At 39.8% G+C, this 12,877-nt stretch overlaps 2 protein-coding genes across 3 annotated transcripts; one reads left to right on the forward strand and one right to left on the reverse strand.

The window, feature by feature from the left end:
• Positions 1–55: 55 nt before the first annotated feature.
• LOC148379370 (tetraspanin-8-like) lies at positions 56–9,813 on the reverse strand. 2 transcript variants are annotated; one of them, XM_088366940.1, is made up of 9 exons: positions 9,566–9,812; positions 8,745–8,810; positions 8,381–8,494; positions 8,232–8,306; positions 8,078–8,176; positions 7,906–7,992; positions 7,334–7,393; positions 834–917; positions 56–754 (listed from the first exon to the last, which is right to left on the reverse strand). In XM_088366940.1, exons 1-9 carry the CDS (start codon positions 9,746–9,748, stop codon positions 650–652), a joined length of 873 nt encoding a protein of 290 aa, XP_088223066.1. In that variant the 5' UTR covers positions 9,749–9,812; the 3' UTR covers positions 56–649. The 2 variants fall into 2 exon arrangements, with proteins under 2 accessions (XP_088223066.1, XP_088223067.1); XM_088366941.1 differs by lacking the exon at positions 8,745–8,810 and having other exon boundaries at positions 9,566–9,813.
• Positions 9,814–10,018: 205 nt separating this feature from the next.
• Positions 10,019–12,746, forward strand: LOC148379371 (ras-related protein Rab-19-like). Its single transcript, XM_088366944.1, has 4 exons — positions 10,019–10,928; positions 11,919–12,102; positions 12,167–12,270; positions 12,332–12,746. The coding sequence occupies exons 1-4, from the start codon at positions 10,734–10,736 to the stop codon at positions 12,518–12,520; spliced, it is 672 nt and encodes a 223-aa protein (XP_088223070.1). The 5' UTR covers positions 10,019–10,733; the 3' UTR covers positions 12,521–12,746.
• The last annotated feature ends 131 nt before the right edge of the window (positions 12,747–12,877 follow it).

Raw genomic sequence — 12,877 nt, forward strand, 5'->3', positions numbered from 1 at the left:
CTTTTGTATGAAGGTTTTATCTGTTTATAGCTTTATTAACTAAGAACTAACAACCTAAAGCAACAATTCTTACATTTTATTTCCTCTATTTACAATCAAATATATTACATAACTGATGCCATTACATATTCATTGGACACAGTTTTGAAAAAAAAATGCATGAAGTACACACATTTTGCCCTTCAAATAAAATGGATGAAATAAATAATAATAAAAAAAAGCTTTACGACCCCATAAATGTGCTTTGATACAAACTGAGGTTTCCAGTGTATACAATGTATGTACATTCTCTGTCATTTCTGTTTTAATGCCATTCAAACCTGTCTGATTAAATAACAAACACTGTGCTCCATACATAAAGAAGTCGGTTACATACATTTCTATGATATATTAATATCTGCCTTTCCAGGTTTGTGTGGAAATGTTATTCCCCCCAGTGCATGCTGGGATAGTATGCTGGTTAACACCCACTAAGATAATCATACAGATCATAATTGTATTGGCTAAATGTTTATAGGCAAAATGCATGTGGGTTACATGTCTTGTTTACATGCATTTGAAGTAATATTCAAATGATGGCCTGATTATTAATGGTATACAGCATATTGTGTTGTACATGTGCAAATTCAAGTGGTTCGCCGCGCGATGACTAGAAGGCACCGGGGACGTATCGATTGGAATGGAGCAGGGCCATGAACTCCTGTTTGCGCTTCATCTGCACCATCAGCTTTAGACTCATCACCAGCAGAACCGCCTTTTGAAATAAAAATGTGCATGTTATTGCTTGGATAAGGGAGCAAAGTGATTGAGGTAAAAAAAAAAAAGAGACCTACCCAGAAAACCCCACTTCCAAATTTAATCCCCATGGCCAATGAAAATGCTCGCTTCAATGCCGAGACATAGATTGGAAGGCAAGCCTGTAGATTTGACACAGTCATGAATATACATTAAAACATATCTCTAAAAACGCATGGACATTCCTTATTTATTTATTCTTTTTTTTTTTTACCTTATGTAGTGTACCTAATGAAGTGTCCGAGTGACATCATAGATCAAGCAGCCAATCAGGAGGTGGGGGTGAGGGCGGGTGGGGCACTTTTGACTTTCAGTTAAGCTTTGACCATGATTTTTCCCTAATGAAGTGGCCTGTTATTAGGTACACTTGAAATTGGTGGTGTACCTAATGAAGAGTCCGAGTGACGTCACAGATCAACCAGCCAATCAGGAGGTGGGGGTGAGGGCGGGTGGGGCACTTTTCACTGAAACCAGTGTTGTCGAACTCCAGTCCTCGGGGGGCCGCGTTCCAATATGTTTTCCAAGTGACCCTCGTTAAACACACCTGCGTGAAAAGTTGAGGGCATTTTCATGCGCTCCACGAGCCCAACTTTTCACGCAGGTGCACTTAACGAGGGAATGTTTTTTTTTTTTTTATGGCGACTGTGTTTTGTTCTTGTACAAGATGAACATACAGTATAAAATAAGTGCAGCTGGAAACCACAAATAAATACATGCTGTCCTGATTGATGATAAGACTTAGAGGAAAGTGTTTTCATGAACATATTTTAACAAACTTGCCGGGGGTGTCGGACTCCAGTCCTCGGTGGGCCGCGTTCCAATATGTTTTCTAAGTGACCCTCGTTAAGCGCACCTGCGTGAAAACTTTTAGCTCATTTCATGTTCTGCAGGAGCTAAAAGTTTTCACACAGGTGCACTTAACGAGGGAATGTTTTTTTTTATGGTGACTGTGTTTTGTTCTTGTTCAAGATGAACATACAGTATAATATAAGTGCAGCTGGAAACCATATATAAATAAATACATGCTGTCCTGATTGATGATAAGACTTGAAGGAAAGTGTTTTCATGAACATATTTGAGTAAATTTGCCAGGGGTGTCAAACTCCAGTCCCCGGGGGCCACGTTCCAATATGGTTTCCAAGTTACCCTCGTTAAACACACCTGCGTGAAAAGTTGAGGGCATTTTCATGTGCTGCAGGAGCCAAACTTTACACACAGGTGCACTTAACGAGGGAAAACATGTTGGAATGCAGCCCCGAGGACCAGTGCCCTACATATATATATCACAGATATCACACACATGGCGATCTGTGACTGAATAATTAATATCTGGGGAAAGGCATTCTTTCATTTTCAATTCTTTCATTCTTTCACGGTTTCAAAGTAGGGTTAGGGTTTAAAGCCATAGTTGGGGCTTCAAACATGGGTTTAAAGCAATGGTTAGGGTTTCAAAGTATGGTTTCAAACTAGGGTTAGGGTTTCAAAGTAGGGTTTCATACCAGAGTCAGGGTTTCAAAGTAGGGTTTAAAGCTGGGGTTAGGCTTTCAAACTTGGGTTTAAAGCTAGGGTTAGGGTTTCAAACTAGGGTTTGAAACAAGGGTCAGGGCTTCAAATTAGGGTTTCATACTAGAGTCAGGGTTTAAAAGTAAGGTTTAAAGATAGGGTTAGGGTTTCAAAGTAGGGTTTCATACTAGAGTTAGGGTTCCAAACTAGGGTTTAAAGCTAGGGTTAGGGTTTTTAAGTAGGGTTTCATACCAGAGTTAGGGTTTCAAAATAGGGTTTAAAGCTGGGGTTAGGCTTTCAAACTTGGTTTAAAGCTAGGGTTAGGGTTTCAAACTAGGGTTTCAAACTAGGGTTAGGGTTTCAAAGTAGGGTTTAAAGGTGGGGTTAGGCTTTCAAACTTGGGTTTAAAGCTAGGGTTAGGGTTTCAAAGTAGGGTTTCATACAAGAGTTAAGGTTTCAAAGTAGGGTTTAAAGATAGGGTTAGGGTTTCAAAGTATGGTTTTATGCAAGAGTTAGTGTTTCAAAGTACGGTTTAAAGATAGGGTTAGGGCTTCAAAGTAGGGTTTCATACTAGAGTTAGGGTTCCAAACAAGGCTTTAAAGCTAGGGTTAGGGTTTCAAAGAAGGGTTTCATACCAGAGTTAGGGATTCAAAGTAGGGTTTAAAGCTGGGGTTAGGCTTTCAAACTTGGGTTTAAAGCTAGGGTTAGGGTTTCAAACTAGGGTTTCAAACTAGGGTTAGGGTTTCAAAGTAGGGTTTCATACAAGAGTTAAGGTTTCAAAGTAGGGTTTAAAACTAGAGTCAGGGCTTCAAATTAGGGTTTCATACTGGAGTTTGGGTTTCAAAGTAGTGTTTACAGATAGGGTTAGGGTTTCAAAGTATGGTTTCATGCAAGAGTTAGTGTTTCAAAGTACGGTTCAAAGATAGGGTTAGGGCTTCAAAGTAGGGTTTCATACTAGAGTTACGGTTCCAAACAAGGGTTTAAAGCTAGGGTTAGGGTTTCAAAGTAGGGTTTCATACCAGAGTTAGTGTTTCAAAGTAGGGTTTAAAGCTGGGGTTAGGCTTTCAAAGTAGGGTTTAAAGCTAGGGTTAGGGTTTCAAACTTGGGTTTCAAACTAGGGTTAGGGTTTCAAAGTAGGGTTTCATACAAGAGTTAAGGTTTCAAAGTAGGGTTTAAATCTAGGGTCAGGGCTTCAAATTAGGGTTTCATACTGGAGTTTGGGTTTCAAAGTAGTGTTTAAAGATAGGGTTAGGGTTTCAAAGTATGGTTTCATGCAAAAGTTAGTGTTTCAAAGTACGGTTTAAAGATAGGGTTAGGGCTTCAAAGTAGGGTTTCATACTAGAGTTAGGGTTCCAAACAAGGGTTTAAAGCTCGGGTTAGGGTTTCAAAGAAGGGTTTCATACCAGAGTTAGGGATTCAAAGTAGGGTTTAAAGCTGGGGTTAGGCTTTCAAACTTGGGTTTAAAGCTAGGGTTAGGGTTTCAAGCTAGGGTTTCAAACTAGGGTTAGGGTTTCAAAGTACGGTTTCATACAAGAGTTAAGGTTTCAAAGTAGGGTTTAAAACTAGGGTCAGGGCTTCAAATTAGGGTTTCATACTAGAGTTAGGGTTTCAGAGTAGGGTTTAAAAATCGGGTTAGGGTTTCAAAGTATGGTTTCATACAAGAGTTAGGGTTTCAAAATACGGTTTAAAGATAGGGTTAGGGCTTCAAAGTAGGGTTTCATACTAGAGTTAGGGTTCCAAACAAGGGTTTAAAGCTCGGGTTAGGGTTTCAAAGAAGGGTTTCATACCAGAGTTAGGGTTTCATAATAGGGTTTAAAGCTAGGGTTAGGCTTTCAAACTTGGGTTTAAAGCTAGGGTTAGGGTTTCAAACTTGGGTTTCAAATTAGGGTTAGGGTTTCAAACTTGGGTTTCAAACTAGGGTTAGGGTTTCAAAGTAGGGTTTCATACAAGAGTTAAAGTTTCAAAGTAGGGTTTAAAACTAGGGTCAGGGCTTCAAATTAGGGTTTCATACTGGAGTTTGGGTTTCAAAGTAGTGTTTAAAGATAGGGTTAGGGTTTCAAAGTATGGTTTTATGCAAGAGTTAGTGTTTCAAAGTACGGTTTAAAGATAGGGTTAGGGCTTCAAAGTAGGGTTTCATACTAGAGTTTGGGTTCCAAACAAGGGTTTAAAGCTAGGGTTAGGGTTTCAAAGTAGGGTTTCATACCAGAGTTAGGGTCTCAAAGTAGGGTTTAAAGCTGGGGTTAGGCTTTCAAACTTGGGTTTAAAGCTAGGGTTAGGGTTTCAAACTAGGGTTTCAAACTAGGGTTAGGGTTTCAAAGAAGGGTTTCATACAAGAGTTAAGGTTTCTAAGTAGGGTTTAAAACTAGGGTCAGGGCTTCAAATTAGGGTTTCATACTAGAGTTAGGGTTTCAAAGTAGGGTTTAAAGCTCGGGTTAGGGTTTCAAAGTATGGTTTCATACAAGAGTTAGGGTTTCAAAGTACGGTTTAAAGATAGGGTTAGGGCTTCAAAGTAGGGTTTCATACTAGAGTTAGGGTTCCAAACTAGGGTTTAAAGCTAGGGTTAGGGTTTCAAAGTAGGGTTTCATACCAGAGTTAGGGTTTCAAAGTAGGGTTTAAAGCTGGGGTTAGGCTTTCAAACTTGGGTTTAAAGCGAGGGTTAGGGTTTCAAACTTGGGTTTCAAACTAGGGTTAGGGTTTCAAAGTAGGGTTTCATAGAAGAGTTAAGATTTCAAAGTAGGGTTCAAAACTAGGGTCAGGGCTTCAAATTAGGGTTTCACACTACAGTTAGGGTTTCAAAGAAGGGTTTAAAGATAGGGTTAGGGTTTCAAAGTATGGTTTCATACAAGAGTTAGGGTTTCAAAGTACGGTTTAAAGATAGGGTCAGGGCTTCAAAGTAGTGTTTCATACTAGAGTTAGGCTTCCAAACTAGGGTTTAAAGTTAGGGTTAGGGTTTCAAAGTAGGGTTTCATACCAGAGTTAGGGTTTCAAAGTAGGGTTTAAAGCTGGGGTTAGGCTTTCAAACTTGGGTTTAAAGCTAGGGTTAGGGTTTCAAACTTGGGTTTCAAACTAGGGTTAGGGTTTCAAAGTAGGGTTTCATAGAAGAGTTAAGATTTCAAAGTAGGGTTTAAAACTAGGGTCAGGGCTTCAAATTAGGGTTTCAAACTAGGGTTAGGGTTTCAAAGTAGGGTTTCATACAAGAGTTAAGATTTCAAAGTAGGGTTTAAAACTAGGGTCAGGGCTTTAAATTTGGGTTTCATACTGGAGTTTGGGTTTCAAAGTAGTGTTTAAAGATCGGGTTAGGGTTTCAAAGTATGGTTTCATGCAAGAGTTAGTGTTTCAAAGTACGGTTTAAAATTAGGGTTAGGGCTTCAAAGTAGGGTTTCATACTAGAGTTAGGGTTCCAAACAAGGGTTTAAAGCTAGGGTTAGGGTTTCAAAGAAGGGTTTCATACCAGAGTTAGGGTTTCAAAGTAGGGTTTAAAGCTCGGGTTAGGCTTTCAAACTTGGGTTTAAAGCTAGGGTTAGGGTTTCAAACTAGGGTTTCAAACTAGGGTTAGGGTTTCAAAGTAGGGTTTCATACAAGAGTTAAGGTTTCAAAGTAGGGTTTAAAACTAGGGTCGGGGCTTCAAATTAGGGTTTCATACTGGAGTTTGGGTTTCAAAGTAGTGTTTAAAGATAGGGTTAGGGTTTCAAAGTATGGTTTCATGCAAGAGTTAGTGTTTCAAAGTACGGTTTAAAGATAGGGTTAGGGCTTCAAAGTAGGGTTTCATACTAGAGTTAGGGTTCTAAACAAGGGTTCAAAGCTAGGGTTAGGGTTTCAAAGTAGGGTTTCATACCAGAGTTAGGGTTTCAAAGTAGGGTTTAAAGCTGGGGTTAGGCTTTCAAACTTGGGTTTAAAGCTAGGGTTAGGGTTTCAAACTAGGGTTTCAAACTAGGGTTAGGGTTTCAAAGTAGGGTTTCATACAAGAGTTAAGGTTTCAAAGTAGGGTTTAAAACTAGGGTCAGGGCTTCAAATTACGGTTTCATACTAGAGTTAGGGCTTCAAAGCAGGGTTTAAAGCTCGGGTTAGGGTTTCAAAGTATGGTTTCATACAAGAGTTAGGGTTTCAAAGTACGGTTTAAAGATAGGGTTAGGGCTTCAAAGTTGGGTTTCATACTAGAGATAGGGTTCCAAACAAGGGTTTAAAGCTAGGGTTAGGGTTTCAAAGTAGGATTTCATACCAGAGTTAGGGTTTCAAAGTAGGGTCTAAAGCTGGGGTTAGGCTTTCAAACTTGGGTTTAAAGCTAGGGTTAGGGTTTCAAACTAGGGTTTCAAACTAGGGTTTCAAACTAGGGTTAGGGTTTCAAAGTAGGGTTTCATACAAGAGTTAAGGTTTCAAAGTAGGGTTTAAAGCTCGGGTTAGGGTTTCAAAGTAGGGTTTCATACTCGTGCTAGGGTTTCAAACTAGGCTTTAAAGCTAGGGTTAGGGTTTCAAAGTAGGGTTTCATACTAGTGTTAGGGTTTCAAAGTAGGGTTTCAAGCTAGGGTTAGGGTTTTAAAGTAGGGTTTCATACTAGACTACTACTATACTAGCCTCCCGTCATGGACATCACCACACATCACTGCTACAGCATACTGCCTTGAATAGTGGAGTGGTAAGTGCACTGGACCCAGTGATGTGAGTTCAAATATTAAAGGGATCTCAAAATTTTTATCCTGGAAAAAATTGCAACATAGTTGCATGGTGCTACCCAATAGAATCATTTTGGCATTAAAGTACGGTTTAAATCTAGGGTTAGGGTTTCAAGGCAGGATTTTATATTAGAGTTAGGGTTCTCCTGCACTTCCTGATTGGCTGGTCTATCTGTGACGTCACTCTGACACCTCATTAGGTACACTACCACTTTCAGGTGTACCTAATAACAGGCCACTACATTAGGGAAAAATCACGGTCAACAGTTAACTGAAAAATGCCACACCAGGCTGTTTGATTTGTGACGTCACTCATGGACACACAACACAATACATAAATATATGTATACTTTTGTTTTTTTTACCTCTTGATAGACATATTGGTTCTTTGGAGCCCCTAGAGTTGCGCTGCCTCGCAGTCGTATCTGTTAAGCAAAAAAACAAAAAATTATAACAATCCTCTCAAAAACCGACAGAGGACGCTGTTACGCAACCAAAGAAAAACAGGAACTGAAAGTTTTTTTTCTTCAATTGATTACATACTTGGTGTTTTCAATTCTAAATTATGATAGAATTGTAAAATATTCAGATGACTATCAACTAACTGACTTACTGTGTATTCTTCATAAGGCCACCTTAACATTTGCTAAATATATATATATTTTAAAGAAGTTGTAAAATATTTACTGTGTTGAAGACATTAAAAAGTATGTCATTTTCTTGAGTTAGATTAGATGATCAGATTATTTTATTGTTGTCGGCTGTATTTGATTCAATCTTTAAAAATACCTTGATCATTTATTCTTGGAAAAATTTTTTTTTTTAAATCTATAAAATAATCACCTCATCCTTTGATGACATAATTTCAATTTTATTTTATTTACAGCCCTGCAAACTATTCAATATGTAGTGTACTGTATCTTAAAGTGATACTCACGCATTTTCCTGGCGACTGACAATGACAGGAAGCAGGGATGGCTGTGCCCCAGTCTTTGTAGCCTTCAATGACCCCACAGCATTTAAACTAGTGAGCACACACATACACACACAATACGATCAATCTATTAATAGAAATGGAAATCTACTGCATTATTAATAAATGGGCTTACATGTGCTTGAATACTATGAAGTAAGGTCCTGTTGACTTTGCTGGTGGTACTCAGAGGCATCATGGACAGCAACTTGGACTCCTCTCTCGCTACCCCTTTCTAAAAAGAGCCTCTTAAGGTCGATTGAAAACAAAACAGTGCGTGCATAGTCTACCTCGTAAATGTCCTGGTAGCTTAACGCTGTTTTGACGATGATCGTTTGACTGGCTGCTGCCATCCCGGCTGCAAACTGGAAATGTCACACAATTGGAATAAAAAGTCTACACACCCGTTTGATGATGTTATACAGAATATTTGAATTACCAGAATCAAACACCACCTCCTCCCTGTGCAGGCTCCGAATACGCCGAGCACGGACAGCAGCAGGCAGGCAATCTCCAGGATGTATAAAATCACCACGGACACGTTGGACACCAGCTTAGAAGACAAAAAATGTCGAGATTTATATACGTACTCGGGTATCACGAATACTAGCGACATCAACAAATTGAAAATGATATAAAAACGTGAGTTGAGTGGTGGTTAATCAACGCTGTAAAAATGGGGAGGGTGGGGTGAAAGGTCAGGGTCACATGTACAGGGTGTGATGATAATTTATTGTCTCGCTCAAGGACATCCCAGCGGAAAAGAGATGCTCGCCACAACGGTAACACTTTAGGAGTCCCACCTGACCCGCTTGCAGGAGGTCCCGGTGGCCCACCGCCGTCATGATCAGCATGAAGAAGCACAGAGCCTTGGAGGAGGTAAACGACATGGTCTGCTTGGTTCAGGGTTATTTTTTTTTAAAGGCTTCAATAATTCATCCAGTCAACAACATTCTATTCATCAGTTATTCAAATCAATTTAGAGACTTTAATGAACCGAACATAAGTGTTTTTTTTTTTTTATTATATCACAAAACTGTTTTCATTTTTCAGTGATTCTCAAAGTGAGGGCTCCCTCTATTGGTAAGTGGTAGATCACTGCCTCTGGTAACTTCAGCAGCATTAAACTTTTTCTCCATGCATCTGCATTTAAGATTTGGAAAATATTTTTTTTTAACTTGTGTTATTTAGGTAAATTTTTATTTATTAGTTCACAATATATTTCAACGTTTTAATATATAACATGTTCAGGTTTCAAATAAATGGTTTCAAAGCTGTATTGTTTTAATCTACAATTTCAAATGCCTAATTTTGGCCAACCCTGCATGGGCCAAAACAATAAAACTTTCTGAAATTATGTATAAATATGTATTATATCAATTCTCACTTTGAAATATCAAACACGATTGGATGTCGTTTTGGCCTCCACAACATTCACCTTAAAAAACGTGCATTCTGATGGATGGCTTCCACGTGACGTCATCTGCCATTTATTCAAGTCGAAACCGCAAATGTCAAAAATCCCCTCAAAATTATAGCAGGACTATGCACAAGGCCTCTTTTTTTTTCTTCTTTTTTTTTTAGCACAAGTTGCCTCAATTCAACCGGGCGGCGATGCACCTACCATGTTGACAGCGCAGGCGAATATGAACGGCCTCTTCAGGCTCGTTTTATCCGCCACCACGACCACCGCGTTCCGCTGCATGTCACCGCCGCAGACCCCCAGCTTTGACAACGCCCTGAAAGCACACGGGAGAAGGAGAACGGGAAAAGAGGCGTGCTGGTGATGTTTAGAACGTAACGGCATCCGAAAGCGTGCGGGGACGTCACTGGGGCGATGCGCTGGATGTTGCTGCGTTCAGGGACACTAGTAATTCTTAGAATCGTTGGGATTACGTTACATGTGACGTAACCGAGACGTGCAGTGCCAGTCATAACTTGAATTTGAATTATAAGAAGAAAAAACGGCAACGGTAATCATTAGGCACCAAACAGATTTTACAAAAGCAAATTTTGTATTGCATTAAAAAAATGAATGCTAAGCTAATATTATAATTTAGGCATTTTTTTCCCTATAATAATAATAATTATTTCAGGATTGTTCTTTTTCTCTTAGTACTATTGGCAATAATGCAATACTTTATTGCTCATAGTGTTTAAAACCTGGAGCAATTCAAATAAGGTGAACTTCATTTCCCACAATGCAGCATTCTTAAAGAGACAGGACACTGTTTTATCTAGAACAGGTAGGGTGGGATTCTATTGTTTCTACAGGTGTGAGGTAGAGAGCTAGAGAGAAGGGGGAGGAACTGAAGTCGTTACGAGAGGACTGATGGTACTAAAACGGCCAGAAAGGACAAGACAAAAGGAAGAACAGGTTGATAAGACAGAAAAAGGACTTTTTTTTGTGTGTGTTGTTTCTGAATGTAAAGAGAATTCAGTCGAGTGGATCATCTTTCGAAGATCGTGGAACTGAGGGATGTGTTTTCACTGCAGTTGCCCTTGAAGAGGGTCACCGCCTGAGGGCAGAGATACTCCAAAACAAAGGATAGCTAGCTTGGAAATTCCAAGGAAAATGTCAAGAACTTTTTAACCTTTAAACAAAACTATCTAACAAAGAGTCTTCAGGAACTGGTCGGACGGGATTAATGTGGACACATTCGTTCCAATTTACCCTGCGGTGAGACATATTTGCTTGTGCAAATTGATTTTGCCCAAAACATCACCCGGCATCCCCACGGCCTAAAAAGTGGGCCAGACACCCCCACCGACCCTTCTAAACATCCTCCAGGATGCAAACTCCAGGGCTGGAACATGACGACTCCTTCGATTATTTATTCAAGATCATCCTAATCGGGGACTCCAATGTAGGGAAAACCTGCGTGGTCCAGAACTTCAAGTCAGGAGTTTTTTCGGAGAAGCAACAGAACACCATTGGAGTGGATTTTACTGTACGTACTTTGGATATTGAAGGCAAGAAAGTTAAGGTCAGTAACATATTGATTTGCTGTTACCAGCTTTCAGGGAGGTTTGATATCTAATCCATTGAAGACAAAGTCTGACAAAAAGTCCAAGCATGTGACAGTTGATACAAAACATAAGGAAGCACTCAAATTACTTCCTTGTTTTTGCAGTTATGTTTTTTGTGGAATCATCTGATTACAACGCTAACATGCCTGAACTCAAACTGGTCTCTAAAAAGACTATTAATGTCATCAAGCGTAAGTTTTCTGGGTTTTAATTACAAAGGGAGCTTTTAGTATCCAAAACAAGTCCGTCCGGTCTCTGGAAACGAGAACCGGTTCACCAGGTTCCTCTGCGTGACGTCTTGGCGAAAGAACCACTGACAAGTAGATAAGCTGCATAATGATTGGTTCTGCCAAAGTCGATATCGTGTTAAAATCATGGCAGTAAGCCAGAATTACGACAAAGTTTAAAATGACTTGGGCAATTATGTCATTTGGCTGTTTGTTTGCTTTGGCTTGCTAGCAAACATTTTGTAGCATTGGCATTCAATTCAACTCACTACACAACAAGCATCAGTTTGGCATAGTAAACAAACAAAAAAACACGTTTGATGCTACATAACGTCTGCTAGCTTTATGCTAGCACATAATAAGGACCATAAACAAGCTAACAAATAGCATCTATTTATATAGTGTCCAGCTAGCTAACTATGAATCTTTGTGTAAATGTCACAGGGCCCTCAGGTGACTTCACAAAAACTTGTTCCCCTTTCTTTTTTGTACTTGCTACAGTAAACAAGTGCGGATGAGCGTTGCTATGACACCTGTTGCCATACTAACATAACTAGTCACATGCTACCACGTGTGTTTTTGATAAACATTAATGCTACCAAGCTATATTAATTAACCTTGCAATCTTTTAAAATAGAATACTTCAGTACAGGAATCAGTTTTACTACTTATGTAGGTATTGAACGTGAGTATTTTACCAATTAATACCTTCTTTAATAGATGCAAGTGTGGGACACAGCAGGACAGGAACGTTTCCGGACCATCACTCAGAGCTACTACCGTAGCGCTCACGGCGCCATGATCACCTATGACATCACGCGGCGTGGCACCTTTGAGTCGGTGAGCGACTGGATACAGGAAGTGGAGCTTTACGGGGCGGCCAACGTGGTGTTGGTACTTATCGGTGAGTGTACGCTTTGCCATCGGTATATGAATGGTTGTTGTTTGAATGTCTGTCTTTAACTCAGGTAACAAAAGTGACTTGGAGGAGGAGCGTGAGGTTCTGTTCGAGGAGGCCTGCTGCCTGGCAAATGAAAGGGGCGCACTTGCTGCTTTGGAAACATCTGCTAAGGTAAAATAAATAAATAAAGTCAATCTGCTGGTGCTGACATAAGTGTGGCTTTCCAAATCAGGAGGGTCAGAATGTGGAGGAGAGCTTCATAATGATGGCGAAGGAGCTCCTCGCTCGTAACGGCATGCAGGTTCACCAGGACGAGCTGGAAAGCTTCAGCAGACCCCGACTTCTCCTCAGGACTAATTCTCGTCCAGTGAACGGCACAGTGGGCGCTTTCACATCTGCAGACAAAAAGTCGTGTTGTTGAGGATGACACACGTGACAATGAATGAGGAACCAATCAAGAGACATTACCTAATTTTGCATTTTCTTAAGATCAGAAGTTTTCATGGAATGATGTCGTTCTCAGTGTTGGACGCTTTTCCCTGTTTGAGAACAGGTGACAGTGGACATAAAATGGCTCACAAAATGAAAGTTAATTTTTCTGTTGTGATCATAACGATACTTTGAATTGTATTAAATGTGAAACAAAATGTCTGCCGTGAAACTCATTGTAATGAAAGTTAATATTAGCCTAAATTAAATAATGACGTTTAACAAAAAAATATATTATTAAGCTTAGGTACCGCGCTGTTCTAAAATGTGAAACAGTGACACCAAGCGG

Source organism: Syngnathus floridae, chromosome 22, assembly GCF_059516105.1.
Source record: "Syngnathus floridae isolate MCC-2025c chromosome 22, RoL_Sflo_1.0, whole genome shotgun sequence".
Taxonomy (NCBI): domain Eukaryota; kingdom Metazoa; phylum Chordata; class Actinopteri; order Syngnathiformes; family Syngnathidae; genus Syngnathus; species Syngnathus floridae.